At 43.0% G+C, this 17639-nt stretch overlaps 1 protein-coding gene across 1 annotated transcript in view; it reads right to left on the reverse strand.

Annotated features, from left to right (window-relative positions):
* Positions 1 to 16199, reverse strand: part of LOC140492748 (uncharacterized) — a 53811-nt gene extending 37612 nt beyond the window's left edge. Inside the window, exons 1-2 of the mRNA XM_072591716.1 lie at positions 16168 to 16199; positions 1019 to 1366 (exon numbers count right to left, since the gene is read on the reverse strand). Coding sequence (XP_072447817.1) covers positions 1019 to 1259 — 241 coding nt within the window. The 5' untranslated portion in view covers positions 1260 to 1366; positions 16168 to 16199. The remainder of the gene's footprint in view (positions 1 to 1018; positions 1367 to 16167) is intronic.
* Between the last annotated feature and the right edge of the window lie 1440 nt (positions 16200 to 17639).

Raw genomic sequence — 17639 nt, forward strand, 5'->3', positions numbered from 1 at the left:
TGGCAACACATGACACTGAGTGTGTATGGCAGATTTCATTCTCTAAATCAAGTTGCTATATTATTACCAGACCATGGGCTGCTTTCTCTTGAGAGAGCGATAGAGAGAGAGAGAGAGAGAGAGACAACTGGTGGTGGTTTAACCTGAGGGCCACCACACCTCAGTGAGGGGAGAGTTGAGAAGGAGGGTCCTTCATGGTCACCTGAGCCAATGTGGGGATTGAACCCACACTGTTGGCATCACACTGCTTTGCAAACCAACCGTCCAGCTAACTGAACCAAAACCCAGATTCCCGAAAGTGTATGATTGAATCAGATCGGCTTTTCCAAATCTCAACAATGGTCACATGCAACCATTAGGTTAGTTTTTTTTTAAAATCTTGATTTTAAAAAATCCACCTGCTGCGGTGGGATTTGAACCCATGGCCCCAGCATTGGGTGTCTGGATTTGTCACCCAGTGACAGTAACAGTGCACCACCAACTCCTGGTATAACCCAAGGCTGAATGCAGGGCTAGGATAGGTCCCACATGGCTGGGATTTCTCACACAGTCAGATGGACACTGGGGGAATGTACTTGCATTGATGGAACTATTCCTGATGAAGGTTGGAACCAAGAGGGACACATGAGTCTGTAGCACCTTCCTGTTCAAGGAGATGATCTTAATGTCAGTATAACTTTGGGTCATTTGGAGATTGAACTAAATATTCTGAGTGTGTCAATGTCTTTCAATACTGACATCAGAAGCACCTAAAAATACCAGCACATCATAGTACATTAAATATTTTTAAAAATTTGAAACCAAAAGCTAAAACACTACAGATGCTGGACATTTTAAATAAACATCAAAATGCTGCAAACACTCAGCAGGGCAGACAATACCGATGGAGAGAAACAGGGTTAATGTTTTAGTTCCATGTCCTTTCAGCAGAAAATCAAATCACAAAACATTCACAGAATCTGTTCCACTCTCATTGTGCACCTTCTACAGGCTAAAGAATGTGTGAATGGTTTCTTACCGTGTACCTGCAACCGAGTCTCTTTCTGGATCAGATACAAAAGATTGTGTCTTGACCTGTATTCCACCAGACACAGGTAAGTGTGATTGTCCCTCACCCTCAGCTGGTTTATCCTGGTCGAGGCGTTTCCCTCCTCTGGGTTCCCGATGAGCTCGTACCGATTTCCACCATGTCCAGTTGTCCAATTTCCCTGTGATTGGGCTGTAAATGTAACGATGTGTTGGTAGGGCTCCTTCCTCATCCAGGTAACAGTGGTCAGGGTGTGGGAGTCCCAGCTCCTGAAGATACAGGGTAAAGTAACTGAATCTCCCTCTGTCCCAGTCACCACTGAGACATTTCCCTGAGCAGCTGAGGAAAGGACAAACATCAGAATGGATGAGGTCAGTGTGCAGAAGGTCTTATTTCAATATGTTACATTCCTTTCAACTTCACAATAAAATGAACAATTAAAGACTCCACTCATATCTCTAACAGGTCTGTGCTGGACATTCCCCAAGAAGAGTCACCCTGATCAAAATGTCTCCTCGCCACTCAATTTGAAAACCTTGATTACAAGATTCAGAATCAGACATCACCAGGTTATAGTCCGACAGGTTTAATTTGAAGCACTAGCTTCCGGAATGCTGCTCCTTCATCAGGTGATTGTGGAGTATAAGATTGTAAGACACAGAATTGACAGCAAATGTTTACAGTGTGATGTAACTGAAATTATATTTTGAAAAAGACCAGGATAGTTTGTTAAGTCTCTCGTCCGTTAGAGTGACCATGTTGGTTTCAGTTCTTTTAGATGTAAATCACAATTTTCTTTTAAAAGTTACATTCACGAGTGAACTTTAACAATTGGTGTTTGTCAGCCCAGATAATGTATTGAAGGTGTGAGCTCCCCTGGGTGATACTGTCTGTGCCACAATGTTTAGACTGATTCTAATCTAAAAAATGACTTTCTAGAAACTTACATGGATTCATGCAGTTTTTGGAGCAAAGTATGATGAAACTCTGAAAGTACAAATTCACCCCACAAACGTATAAGTGTGTGTGTTTGTGTGTGTGTGTGTGTTTGTTGGGGGGTGGCTGTGAGTGTCTTTGAAAGAGTGTGCGCATGTGTGTGAGTATGAGTATAAAGGGGTCTAAGTCTGTAAGATGGAGCATGTGTGATTGTGGGAGTGTATTTGTGAGCGTATGAAAGAGCATCTGCGCCAGTATGTGTGTCTGGAGGAGTGTGTATTTGGGAGTGTCTGAGTGTGTGTGGGCACGCGCATGTGTGTGTGTGTGTACGCACATGTGTGTGTTTGTGTGTGTATATGTATGTCTGTGAGTGCAGGACCATTGAAGTGTTCTCTGACTGGTTGAGGGGCGGGGGGGGGGGCGTGGGGGGTGGGGGGTGGGGAACACTCCTGTCTGTTGATTGTTGTACGGTGCCCATCCATCCGTTGCCGTAGCCTCTGCTTGCTCTCACCAATGTAGCATGCCTCAGGGTATCCTTGCCTGCAGCGAATGGGATAGACAACGTTGGCTGAGTTGCATGAGTACCTGCCACATACAGCAGTCTGGGACATTCAACCTTGGACTTTCAGGTGACCATCCTCCAAGGCGGACTTCGGGACAGGCAGCAACAAAAAGTGGCCGAGCAGAGGCTCTTGGCCAAGTTCGGTACCCATGGGGATGGCCTCAACTGGGATCTTGGGTTCATGTCACACTACAGGTGACCCCATCACGCTACACACAGACACAGACACACACACACACAGACACAGACACACACACACACACACACACACACACAGACACTCCTACACACAGAGACACTCCTACACACACACACACACAGACACTCCTATACACACACACACACACACACACACTCCTACGGTTACACACACTCTCCTATGGATGCACACACTGATGCAGACCCTCACTCATATGCTCACACATTCACTGCCACACTCACGCATTCACCCTCTCACAGACTTTATACTTACACTCACACACAGGCACACACTCCTCACAGACATTCACAACCACCCCCCTCACCCCTTCCCCACCCCCGCCCCCCCCCCTCCCCCCCCCCCCCCCACACACACACACGCACACACACACACACACACACATGCACATATAGGTTTGTGGGGGTGAATTTGTACTTGTAGAGTTACATTTTACTTTGCTCAAAAATCCATGTAAGATTCTACAAATTCATTTTCTTAGATTAGAATCAGTCTAAACATTGTGGCACAGACAGTATCACCCAGGGAAGCTCACACCTTCAATACATTATCTGGGCTGATAGACACCAATTGATAAAGTTCACTTGAGAATGGAACATTTAAAAAAAAGTTTTGTGATTTTCATTTTAAAAAAATGAAAGCCAACATGGTCAATCTAATGGATGAGAGATTTAACAAGTAATCCAGGTCTTTTTCAATATATAATTTCAGTTACATCACACTGTAAACCTTTGCTATAAATTCTGTGTCTTACAATCTTACGCTCCACAACCACCTGATGAAGGAGCAGCGCTCCAAAAGCTAGTGCTTCCAAATAAGCCTGTTGGACTATAACCTGGTGTTGTGTGATTTTTAACTTTGTACATCCCAGTCCAACACCAGCATCTCCATATCTTGATTACAAGATATTTCCATGATGTGGAGATGTCAGTGTTGCACTGAGGTGGACAAAGTCAGAAGTCACACTACACCAGGACTTCACCTGATGCAGGAGCAGTACTCTGAACCTTGTTATTTCAAATAAACCTGTTGGACTATAACCTGGTGCCATGTGCCTGCTGAAGGTACTAACAGATTGGATCCATTGAACCCTCCTGAATTCATTCATGCAGAACCCTCCACCCATTGCTCAAAGTTAATTTTCTTTAAATGAGGTCAAGGATTTTACAGCCTTCCCCCTCACTCTGTCCAGCAAACACATTCAAAGTATTGACCACACTCTGTGTGAAGGAGAACCCCCTGGTGTCATTCCTAATGTAACCATTCACCAGCTCCAACCTGTGACCTTTGAAATGAGCACAGGTTAATTTAAACTCAGAGTCCAGATTAAACTTTTCTACATTAAGTAAGATATTTGGGTGCAGGAGGAGGGGCATAATCAGCCATGTGGTTCTTTGCTTCATCAACTTAAAAGAGAAGCTGAGAGATTAAATGTTTCCTCATTTCAATTTACAGAGAAAATCCGTTATTTTGCAATTGTTCCCCTGTTTGACTTCTGTTCACAAGAACAAATATCCTCTCAGAATCTGTCTTGTCAAACATCTCAGCATCTTGAGGAAGGGTCACTCTGCCTGAAACATTAACTCTGATTTCTCTCCACAGGTGCTCCCAGACCTGCTGAGCTTTTCTGACAATTTCCATTTTTGTTTCTGATTTGCAGCATCTGCAGCTTTGTTTTTGGTTTTTCCTCAGGATGTTCTTTGTTTCATTAATTTCTACTTTTGTTTTATTCCATCATGGGTATCGCTGGCCCAGATGATGTACATGTATTGTCCATCCTGATTGCCCAGGTGAAGCTGCTGTTACGAGACGGCGGTGAAGCCTTCTGCTAATTAAACCAAACCCCCAGAAAAGCTCACCTCGCATCGCCATCTGTTAAAGTATGAGGAACAGAGAACTCCCAAAATTCACTTTTATATTAAAAATCAATTTATTCTTTAACTCTCAAAGTGAACATCAAACAACAACTATTTCCAACTCTTAGCCTCCTTTCCCTAAACTGCTTGCTATCTGTCTCCAACTCTATAACAATCTACTGTTCCAAGAACCACCTGTATTAAAGTTACATCAGCTTCATTACAAAACCACACAGTGGCTGTTATTATTGGTGTGCTTCTTCTTTCAGCTCAAGATCTCCCTGAGTTGTCTTCTGTCTTTCACTGTAAAGATGTTTCATATGAGAAAGGTACCTTTGATAGAGAATAATTTGAATCGCAGTTTCTCAATGGCAGTTACTCTCTGTCAAACTTTCAAAATGTCTGCTTTTTTTATACCCCAAACATCAGGTAGTTTCATTGTTTTGAAGTTGGCAAAAACAATAAATTCAAACTCGATTGGGTTTTAGTATCCTGGGGAATAATTTAAACTGATTGGTTAGATTTAAATTTTGGTCAAAGCAACTAGTATCTAGTTTACAGCTAAATGTTACATATTTTCAATTTTCCAGTACACTCTGAGACTGCTCGTCAGTCACGTGACAGGTGCCTGCACGTTCTCAGTGCAGAACAGCTTTCACAAATGCTTAAAGGTACAGTACACACCTTCAACTTCATAACAACCCCCCCGAATCAAAAAAAGGACCAACATAATGAAAAGATGTCTCCATTTTTTGCCTCATTCTGAACCCCATGACAATGAAATGCATAGGATATTAATTTAAGTTCATATTAATTTCCGCACACATACGTATAATATTGTTATCTGTTCAACCTTATTTAATATTTCTCCATTAAATTTGCGATAATGTTGTTCGGCCAGTACCAAACTCAATAATTCCTTTTCGATGGTCGAATATTTTTCTCTGGTGGGTGTTGGGTTTCTTTGAAAAGTAACCAACTGGCTATTCGATTCCATCATCATCTTCCTGTAGCAGTACAGCCTCAAGACCAATATCATGAGCATCGATTGCAACTTTGATTGCAACATTTGGTGCAGCTAAAACTGGTGCCATGGTTAGTACAACGCTTACATCGTCAAGTGCCTCCTGGCATTGTTCCATCCACCGAAATGTTGTGGTCTTCTTCAGGAAATCCGTGAGTGAGTCACTACCCTGCTGACATTTGGAACAAACTCCCAGTAGAATCCACTTAGTCCCCAAAATCAAAGCACTTCTTTCTTTGAGGTTGTTTGTGGAAATTCCTCGATGGTCTTTGTCTTTGCATTCCTGAGGATCAACATTTCATGCCCGATGTATTGTCCCAATAATGTCTCCTCTGCCTTCACAAATTGTGTTTTCTTCAATTTTATTACCGCTTTGCTTCTCTTAATCATTCAAAGAGCTGTGTGCCAACTGTACCATGTGATCTTTCCATGACTCACTAAAGATCACTGCATCATCCAGATATACTGCACAGTTTGTTAACACAGCCACACCTCTGTTAACGAGCCTTTTAAATGTGGCTGGTGTGTTCTTCATTCAAAAGGGCAGCACTTTGAATTGACATAACCCATTTGGGGTGACAAACGCAGAAATTTATTTCACTTTCTCTGATAAAGGGATGACAATACCCAAACAGTAAGTCCAACTTTGTGATGTAAGGGGCTTGTCCAACTTTCTCCAATTTTAGTATTGATCTGAGTTTGATTTTGTAACTGTGTTAACCTTCCAATGGTCCACGCAAAATTGTTGAATCCCGTCAGGTTTGACAACTAACACGATCATCGAACTCCACTTGCTTTGACTCAGTTCGATGATAGCTTCATTGAGCATTGCATCCACTTCCTTCTGGACCTGTGTGACGTTGAAAGGATTAAGCCTTTAGGTGTGTTGTTGTATTGGAACAGCATTCCCTACTTCTACCTCATGCACAAGAGGATCAGGCCTCTCCATCTTATTCCTGCATATGTCCTTGTACTGCTGCAACAATCCTTTCAACTGGTTCATTGTTCCAGGGACAGATTGTTCACTAACCTATCCCACTCCTCAAGGACTTCTTCATTGTTTAATGTATTTTAAGGCAATCAAACTGCACAGCATGAGATTTGATTCCTCACTCTGTGGGCCAGTAACTAACACTGTTCCTCCAGTTCCCCCTCTCTATTATAATAATGTTTCAACATATTCATAAGACATACCCAATACAGTTTTTTCCTGTCCAGCATCTTTACGAGATAGTTTACCTGACTCAACTTTTTTCTCAATTTGTCAGGGACCACAGAACCTGACTTTGAAAGGATATCCTGTCATTGGTAACAATACTAACACATCATCCCCACGGGAAAATGTCTGAATTCCAGAGTTTTTATCTGCCACCTGCTTCAATCTACACTGCACCCTCTTTCAGTGCTGTTCAGCTAACTCACCTGCCTGATTTAATCTCTCTCTCACCTCTGATACATAATCCAAGTGTGTGACCTCCGACTTCAGTCCTGTCAATTTCTCTTTAATTAATTTCAAAGTACCTCTCACTTCATGTCCGAATATTAACTCAAAGGGAGTGAACTGAGTAGATTCATTTGAGCCATCTCTAATGGCAAACAATATGAATGGGATACCTTCATCCCAATCATTAGTAAGGCATTTGATAAGGTTCCCCATGGTAGGCTTATGCGGAAAGTCAGGAGGCATGGGATAGAGGGAAATTTGGCCAATTGGATAGAAAACTGGCTAACCGGACGAAGTCAGAGAGTGGTAGTAGATGGTAAATATTCAGCATGGAGTCCAGTTACAAGTGGAGTTCCGCAGGGATCAGTTCTGGGTCCTCTGCTGTTTGTAATTTTTATTAATGACTTAGATGAGGGAGTCGAAGGGTGGGTCAGTAAATTTGCAGATGATACAAAGATAGGTGGAGTTGTGGACAGTGAGGAGGGCTGTTGTCGGCTGCAGAGGGACTTATATATGATGCAGAGCTGGGCTGAGGAGTGGCAGATGGAGTTCAACCCTGCCAAGTGTGAGGTTGTCCATTTTGGAAGAACAAATAAGAATGCGGAATACAGGGTTAATGGTAGGGTTCTTGGTCAGGTGGAGGAACAGAGGGATCTTGGGGTCTATGTACATAGATCTTTGAAGGTTGCCACTCAGGTGGATAGAGTTTGTAAGAAGGCCTATGGAGTATTATCGTTCATTAGCAGAGGGATTGAATTCAAGAGTCGTGAGGTGATGTTGCAGCTGTACAGGACTTTGGTTAGGCCACATTTGGAGTACTGTGTGCAGTTCTGGTCGCCTCACTTTAGGAAAGATGTGGAAGCTTTGGAGAGGGTGCAGAGAAGATTTACCAGGATGTTGCCTGGAATGGAGAGTAGGTCGTACGAGGATAGGTTGAGAGTTCTCGGCCTTTTCTCGTTGGAACGGCGAAGGATGAGGGGTGACTTGATAGAGGTTTATAAGATGATCAGAGGAATAGATAGAGTAGACAGTCAGAAACTGTTTCCCCGGGTACAACAGAGTGTTACAAGGGGACATAAATTTAAGGTGAAGGGTGGAAGGTATAGGGGAGATGTCAGGGGTGGGTTCTTCACCCAGAGAGTGGTGGGGGCATGGAATGCGCTGCCCGTGGGAGTGGTAGAGTCAGATTCATTGGCGACCTTTAAGCGGCATTTGGATAGGTACATGGATGGGTGCTTAATCTAGGATAGAAGTTCGGCACAACATCGTGGGCCGAAGGGCCTGTTCTGTGCTGTATTGTTCTATGTTCTATGTTCTATGTTCTATTCAGGTAATCCTGACAGCACACTCTTAACATGGTCTTCAGGGTCTGATGCCACCTTTCCAAAGCTCCCTGAGTTTCAGGATGATCTGCACTTGGTTTAATGTGCTGTATGCCTCATCTATCCATGACTTCTTTAAACAGCTGAGCAATAAAATTAGACAATGGTCTGACTGAATCTCTCTGGGTAGCTCATACCAAGTGAAGAAAGCTACTAACTCCTCTACCACCCATTTTGTCTTAATGCTCCATAATGGAATTGCATCCGGAAATCTGGGAGACACACGCATTATGGTTAGCAAGTACTGGTTCCCACTTATAGTTATAGGCAGGGAACCTACACAATCATCATAACCCACGTGAAAGGTTCTTCGAATGTGGGAACTGGCAACAAAGGTGTTGGGTTTACTGCTTTGGCTCACCGACCACTTGGCCAGTATGACACACACGGCAAAAGTTAACAACATCTTTGTGCATCCCAGGCCAATACACCTGCTTTTGTACCTTAATCTGAGTCTTCCTTACACTGAGGTGACCTCCTACTGGTAGTTCAAGCTTATTCCGAACTAGCATTACACAGAGGTTCCCTGACCACTCCATATGCTGAGCCAAATTGTCTAATGAAATAAAAAAACGCTTCAACATCTTTCTCATCAAAATGTAGCAGAGCTTTGATGTATTTGTATATATCACGACCTTCACTCTTCATCTCCTTCCTGTTAACTTGGCTTTCCTGACTAATTCACAACTTCCGAAGTTCAAATTCTCTCTCCCTTTCTCTTTCTCTTTCTTCGCTCTCTCTTTGCTCTGCTAACAACATTCTCTCTCTTTTTCTCTCTCTCTCTTTCTTTTTCCTTTCACTTTCTTCTCTCTTTTTCTCTCCCTTTAGTCTCTTTTTCTCTATCTCTGTCTCTTTCCCTCCATTTATTCTATCTCTCTTTGACTCTCCCTCTCTCTCTTCTTTTCTTCTCTCATGGCTCTTCTTTCCTTTTCTTTATCTTGAAACTCCATTTTCCTCACTTGTAAACTAAATTTTTCTAACTCTCCTGCACTTGTCTGTTTCTCTGACACACCAAAGTGCTTGATTAACTCCCTTACAATTTCAGCTTTCCCATGTCCCTGGTTCGATCCAATTCTAAGGGAGATTTAAACAATCCTTTGATAAGCACATGGATGATGATGGGATAGTGTAGGGGGATGATCTGAGAATAGTTCACAGGTCGGCACAACATCGAGGGCCGAAGGGCCTGTTCTGTGTTGTATTGTTCTATGTTTTATGTTCTATGATCTAACCTCAATGCTAATTCTAAAAGTATGGCCTTTTGCTGTCTTTCTAAAACTTTCTTGGCAAATTTGGAACCATTTTCAAACTGAAGAACATCTTCAGCAATTTTAAGAGACATTTCTCTCACTTTTAATTTAACCAACCACAAATAACCAAAAATAAATCAATTCTCTCACCTGCATTTTCTTTAAAAACCTCAGACACTAATCGGCAAGTGTTTTAATCTGCTGGGATCTTTTGTACCCAAATCTTTCCAAATCTCAGACTGGATCTGTCTAAACCCGTCCAAATCGCAGATGAGCCCCCAAACTGTAACGACATGGTGGTGAACCCCTCTGCTAATTAAACCAAACACCCAGAAAAGCTCACCTCACATCGTAATCTGTTAAAGTCTGAGTGAGAGAGAACTCCCAAATTCCACAACTTAAACAAAAAAATCAAATTATTCTTTAAGTCCCAAAGTGAACATTAAACAACAAATATTTCCAACTCGAAGCCTCCTTTCCCTTAACTGATTTCAACACACACAGTTTCTCACACTCACAACCCCCACCCCAGACAGACACACACACACAGACAGACAAAGACCCACATGCACACATGTATTTTGTGTGGTGAATTTGTACTTGCAGAGTTACATTTCACTTTGCTCAAAGACTGCATACATTCATGGAGAACTCTGAGTTCAAAGACTGCATGAATTTATGTAAAACTCTGTTATCTCACTTTTTAGATTAGAATCAATCTAAACATCAGGTCATAGACAGAGAACACAGGGGGCGAACACCTTCAACATATTGTCTAGCTATCACCATTGTTAACAGCTAACCCGAGAATGCCCTTTAAAAAAAAAGGTTTTTTACACATGAAAGAAGTGAAACTATCACTGTATACTAACAGATGAAAGGCTTAACAGACAATCAATTTTTCAATGTATAATTTCAGTTACATCACACGGCAAATTTTTGCTATAAATTCTGTGTTATGATCAAGCCCTCCACAATCACCTGATGAAGGAGCGTCGCTCCAAAAGCTAGTGTGCTTCCAATTAAACCTGTTGGACTATAACCTGGTGTTGTGTGATTTTAAACTTTCCCTTAACTGCTTGCTATCTGCTTCCAACTCTATAACAATATACTGTTCCAATAACCACCTGTATTAAAATTACATCAGCCTCATTACAAAACCACACAGTGGCTGTCATTGTCAGTGTGTTTCTTCTTTCAGCTAAAGATCTCCTGGGTCGACTTCTGTCTTTCACTGCAAAGATGTTTCATATGAAGAAGGTCCCTTTGATTGAGAGTGTTTTGTACGGCAGTCTTTCAATGGCAGTTACTCTCTGTCTAACTTTCAAAATATCTGCTTTTTTTTTAAACCCCAAACGTCAGATTGTCTCATTAGTTTGAGGTTGGCAAAAACAATAAATTCAAACTCGATTGGATTTTCGTATTCTGGGGGATAATTTAATCTGATTGTTTAGATTCAAATCATGCTCAAAACAACAAAGGTATCTCATTTGCAGTGAAATGTTACATATTTTCAATTTGGCCAATTAAACTGCTGGAAGCTGTCAGTGACTGAATTGAATTGAATTGAATTGAATTGAATCGAATCGAATGGAATCGAATCGAATTGAATTGAATTGAATTGAATTTATTGTCGCATGTACCGAGGCACGGCAAAAAGCTTTGTCTTGCGAGCAGTACAGGCAGATCACAGAGTTAAGTAGCATAGATAGTAAATAATAGGGAAACAACGGAAAAAACAAAAAGACAGGTACAGGCGAATGTGCCTGTTGTTAACATCAAGGCTGTATTTGAGCGAGTGTAGCATCAAGGAACCTGAGCAAAACTGAATCCAGTGGGAAGCTGAGGGAGGAACCTCCATGGGTTTCAGTCAGACCTGGCACAGAGGAAGCTGGTTGTTGTTCTTGGAGATCAGTCATCTCAGCTCCAGAGCACATCTCTGCAGGAGTTCCTCAGGTTAGTGTGTCCTTAGTCTAACCATCTTTAGCTGCATCATCAATGACCCTCCCTCCACCATAAGGTCAGAAGTGGGGATGGTTGTTCACTGATGAACATGGGATACAGGAGAACATCTCCACCTACAAGCTTCCCTCCAAGACACTCACCTTCCTGACTTGGGAATAGTTCATCATTCCTTCAGTGTCACTGGAACAAAGCCTTGGAAATCCTTTCCCAACCGTATCGTGAATGTCTCTGCAGCTGAGGGAATACAGCAGTTCAAGAAGGCAGCTCACCATTCCTTCTCCAGGGCTGGCCAATAAAGGCTGACTGTGCATGGGACACCCACATCCCCTTGGACAATGAAAAGATAGTTCCAAGTCAGGATGGTCTGTATCTGACGTCATTGTTCACTGAGCTCTTCAAGGTCCCTACTTTGGAAGTTGTTGGTGGAGGAAATGTTGCTGTCTTGCTGCAGTGCATTTTATAGTTATTTTTATTCCCACAATGATGGTAGGGTGGGATTTCCAGGACTTTGACCCAGTAATAATGACAGAGCAGTGATATATTTTCCTGCACTGTTCCAGGCAAGTGGGAAGTATTTCATCACACTCCTGACTGGCCAATAGGCCTCGGAGTCAGGAGGTGTGTTAATTCATAGGATTCTTAGCCTGTGACCTGCTCTTGCAGCCACAGTTTCATTTGCACTCCTGGGTTCACTCCTTATCCACAACTGAGGGCCAGTTAAGAGTCAAACACATAACTGTGGGTATGGAGTCACATGTAGGTCAGATCGGGTAAGGATAGCAGATTTCCCTCCCAAAAGGACATGATTAACCCAGATTCTTTTTTAATGGTGACGATTACACAGTCATTATTAGACTAGTTTTCAGTTCGAGATATTTTCAAATTCAAATTTCACAATCTGTCACAATCCCCAGGACATTAGCCTCTGGCAAGGACAGCTCCCCCCATTTTCTCCTCAGCCAATAGAGGTGGAGGATAGCAACAGTGAGGTTCTCAGCTCATGTGAACTGAGGGTTCCTTCACCCTGAGATGAGCTCATCCAATGAGGGTTCAGGAGGTGCCAGGTCTCTCTTGTCCTCACCCAATGCTGATATCGCTGGACCCTCATTGGTGGGGATCTTGGAGCTTGGATTGTCAGTGATGTTTTCTCTGTTCCCCATCCCAGAGCAGTGAAGCAAGTTTGAACGTGATAATGAATGAATGTGACTGTGGGAGGTTTCAAAGGTGGTGATGGAATGGTCTCTAAATCCCAGTCATGTCTCTCTTTCTCTGTCTCTCTCTCTCTTTCTCTCTCTCTCTCTCTTTGTGCCTCTCTGTCTCTGTCCTTCTCACTGCCTCCTGCCTTAGACCAACTGGAAAAGCCCAGGAGAAGGAGCCAACCCAAGAGCTCCCAGACCAGGTGGAGCCTCTCCCCATTGAGCTGTCAGGTCAGTGACACATCAGAACATTATTCCTCACCTTCCACTTCCAGGCTTGTTCCTTTTCCAGATCCAAACTTGCCGATATTGAGCTCCACACGACACCGATAGGAACCAGCATCCTCCCGGCTCAGTCCCTCCATCATTATTGAGGCATCTTTGTTGCTGAGGTTCCCCACGAATCTGAATCGATTCCCACCGTCCCACTGTATCACATTCTCACACAGCTCACCCTGGGAATGGTCTGGACCAGGATATGTCCACTTTAAGATTAAAGCTCGTGATTTCCCCTTGTACCATAAGATGGAGCCGGTGAGTGTGAGGTTAGTGTCAGGGTGGGTGAAGCTGCAGGGTAAGACAGCGGAGCCTCCTTCCTCAGCCCTCACTCCATCCGCGATTGTCATTGACCAACCATTAGCAGAATCCGCTGTGAGGGGAGAGAGAGAGAGAGGATATGAACACAGCAAAGACACAAAACAGTGAGGTAAAACATTGAATCTGTTATTTAGTGAGAAAAGATATAATATGAACAGACTGGTGACAGTGTGGAATGAGCTCCGGGCTGGATACAACAGAGGGCTTCGGGTGGTTTGTAAACATCCTGAGGTTAGACTGTGGGTGTTTATCGCTGTTGGTTGAAGAGAGGGTTCGACGCCTGAGAGTTATCTGAACTCTCCATTGTTCCAGGAGACCCAGAGTGATCTGAAGAGCAGGACTCAGGGCCCTCCCTGCAGAACCTTTTCTATTTCCCATCACTTTCTACTCTATTACCCAGCCAGCCTTCAGCAACCTGACTCATTCATCAGTCATAGCAGAGGGATGGGGGATGCTGTGGAAGTATTGTGGGGGCGAGGGGTGGGGGGTGGATACAGAGAGACATGAAGATGGAAAAAAGTAAACTGAAGTAAAAAAGTAAACTCATCATTGTGCGAGAGAACTCCTGTCTCGTTAAAGGAAGTTATGACTGGTAATGATTTAACCTGAGGGTCACTCTTCCTCAGACAAGGAGCAAGGTTGAGAAGATTGGAACTTCATGGTCACCTCAGACAATATGGGAATTAAACATCCCTTGTTGGCATCAGTCCACATCACAGACCAACTGTCCAGCCAACTGAGCTAACTGACGTTGAGAAGGCAATCCAAGTAAATCCAGAAGGCAGTGTGAATATCGTCAAGTGAGGGCATAAGGGAGTGTGGCATGGCTGGATGGCATTTACTTGTGAGTAAGGCAGACGAGCTGAAGGTGTAGATTAATGAGTGGGGATGAGATATTGTTGTTATCACAGAGACATGGTTGAGGGTGTGACAGGATTGACAGCACAATGTTCTGGGCTATCGAACTGTGAGATAAGACATGTAGGGGTAGGGGGAATGTCAAAGAGGAAGGGGTGTTGCAACATCGATGAAGGAGTTAATCACTGACATAAAATGTATGATATCTTAGAATGTTCCTCAAATGAGGTCACATGGTCCAATGTAAAAACAAACCACCATCACTACACTCTGTCTCTTACCATCAAGCAAATTTTGTATCCAACTGGCATTCTCTCCCTGAATCCCATGCCACCTAACTTCACTAATTAGTCCACCATGTGGAACTTTGACAACAGCTTTACACAAGTTCATGGAAACAATATCTCCCCTTCTGCCCTCACTGGTCTTTTGGTAACATTTTCAAAAAGCTCAGTCAAGTTTGTGACACATGATTTCCCTGCACAAAGCCACTTCTATGTTTTTCAAGACCTCCAACACTTCCTCTTCAGTAAAGTGAGTTGCTTTCAAGACATTAATATTTATTTGCCTGAGTTCCCTTGCGTCAATTTCTTTCTCCACAGTAAAACCTGATGCAAAATATTTGTTTAGGATATCTCCCCCCTCTCCTCTGGTTCCACACATAGATGACCTCATTGATCTTGAAGAGGCCCTATTCCCTCCCTGGTTGCTCTCTGGCTTCTAATGACTTTCTAGAATATCTTTGGCTTATCCTCAGCCTTCTCTGCTGAGGTTATCTGATGTCCACTTTTTGCCCTCCTGATATCCCTCATAAGAATGCCCCAACAGCCCTTACACTCTTCAAGAGATTCACTTGATCCCAGTTGTCTACACCTAATACATGACTCTTTTGTACCAAATCCAATGTGGCCTCACCTCTTGTATCTTTGTCCGTACATCTCCAACCCCTTCCCATCACACTTTGATTATCATTCACCTCTTCACTACCCTGCATTCTCTGCTCTCTCTTTTTTTTTTGATTGGTTGACAGGAAAACTAATAAAATATGGATAATTATGAGTGCTCAGATAGGATAGGCAAGAAGGTCCTTTCTTTATTCATACTGTGGTCAGTAAACGGGGAATAAATATTTAAGGTCGGAGATAGAGGGTGAGAGGAGACTTGAACAGATTCTTCCTCAGGTCGAGGTTAATACGACTCTGGAACACACTGCCTGAAAGGGCGGTTGAGTTATAAACACTGGTAACATTTGTACTTCGATGTTCATTTGCATTTCTGTTTGCCTCTTCAGTAGCCTGCACCTCTGCTCTGTCATTTCTATTTTTCCGAATCCCTGCAGTGTGAAAACAGGAAATTTGACCCAACAAATCCACATTGACCCTCTGAACAACATCCCTTTTTGATTTTCAAACTTTCCTCCAACTGAATCCCACCTCCCACCGCGATCTCCACCCCACTAATTACATTAAATCCCTCAATCAGTTGGTTAAGAAGGCTTTTAGATGGAGAGCTGCAAAATGGGAGAAGTAGAGTGAGATCATTGTTGACTGATACAGACATGATCACCCAAAATGGCCTCCTTCGACACTGTAAATGTCTAAGATTCATGAATCTACAAGGAAAACATGAAGGAATAAATCATCACACTCGGAATAGCAATTGTCACTGCTTTCATTTTTGATAAAACAAATGATTTCTCCCTGATGTAGAAACCGCAGTGAAGGAAAAGGCACATCGTGCTGAGCAGGAACAGTTTGGGAACTAAATACCAGACAGTAAACAGACCATCAAGGAGGAGGCAATTCTATGATGAACAAAGTGGATTTGAAAGGTCAGTATTAGAAAGTACTTACTGTGACCCCGTACTGAGACTGACAGCAGGACTGCAGAAAGACAAACACAGAGAGACCTCATCGTTAATACTTCACCATTTCATCATTCTCACTCGCTTACTCTTGTCGTTTTACAGAAAAATACAGAAGTTACTTGACTTCCTGCCAAATAAATGTGAGGCAATCATACACGATACGACCAACAAACGGGAAGTCTGTGTACGGTCAGTAGGAGCTGAGAGAATGACAAAGCTATTATAAAACTGAGGCACCAACCACAGCAACCGTTGAGAAAGGGAGATGTTCCATCAGCTTCCAACACAAATCTCTAAATCAACAGCTTCAGCATCAATCACTCTGAGAGCTGGGGCAGGACAGTGTTAGAGACAGAGTCTCCATCAAACACTCCCAGGGCAGCCACAGCTCGGGGTTGGATCCAGAGTAAAACTCCTTCTACTTTTTAACTCTGAAATTAACCAGAAGGAAAGCACCTTGACATTATCCCCACGAATGGGTACAAAGACTCAGGAGGCAGACAGGATTCAGGCACGTGGCCAATGTTTATTCAAGTAAAAACCAGTTAGTGCAGGGAGACGACCAAAGGGCCCTTTCTCATACACCCGCTCTCTCTCAGACACACACACATACACTCCTCACACTCACACCCAAGCACAAATCCTCTCACAGGCTTATGCACTGTCACATTCACACACACACACTACTCAGTACGCACACACGCAAACACACACCCTCAAGCACTCACATTCACATCCACACATACACACTCAAGTGCAAACACTCACACTCTCTCGCTCCCTCACTTACATACAGTCACCCACTCTCTCTCTCCCTCACATGCTCACTCACATTGATATTGGGTGAATGTGAATTTGCAAAAGTGCAGGGACATTCCATTTTGTCAAAAAGTCCACAACCTGCAGGCAGTCAATGCAGGCAGCCAATCAATGTAACATTTTATAAATACCTACTTTGGAAATAGAACCAGTCTGACTCAAGATTGGAATACAGTCACACCATTAATGCATTGACTGAACTAAGAGGCCACGTTTTATTGTAAAACTGTAAGTTATCTCAAGAATATGATTTTTTTTAACAGTACAGCACAGAACAGGCCCTTCAGCCCACAATGTTGTGCCAACCATTGATCCTCATGTAAGGGAAACCTAATGTACGAACCCTCAAATTTCTGTGACCATATGCATGTCCAGCAGTCTCTTAAATATCCCCAATGACCTCGCTTACACAACTGCTGCTGGCAACACATTCCATGCTCTCACAACTCTCTGCATAAAGAACCCGCCTCTGACATCCCCTCTATACTTTCCGCCAAACAGCTTAAAACTATGATCCCTCGTGTTAAAAATTTCTGCTCTGGGAAAAAGTCTCTGGCTATCAACTCTATCTATGCCTCTCATTATCTTGTACACCTCACTTTGGTCCCCTCTCTTCCTTCTTTTTTTCCAATGAACAGA

This window comes from Chiloscyllium punctatum, chromosome 2 (assembly GCF_047496795.1).
Source record: "Chiloscyllium punctatum isolate Juve2018m chromosome 2, sChiPun1.3, whole genome shotgun sequence".
Classification (NCBI taxonomy): domain Eukaryota; kingdom Metazoa; phylum Chordata; class Chondrichthyes; order Orectolobiformes; family Hemiscylliidae; genus Chiloscyllium; species Chiloscyllium punctatum.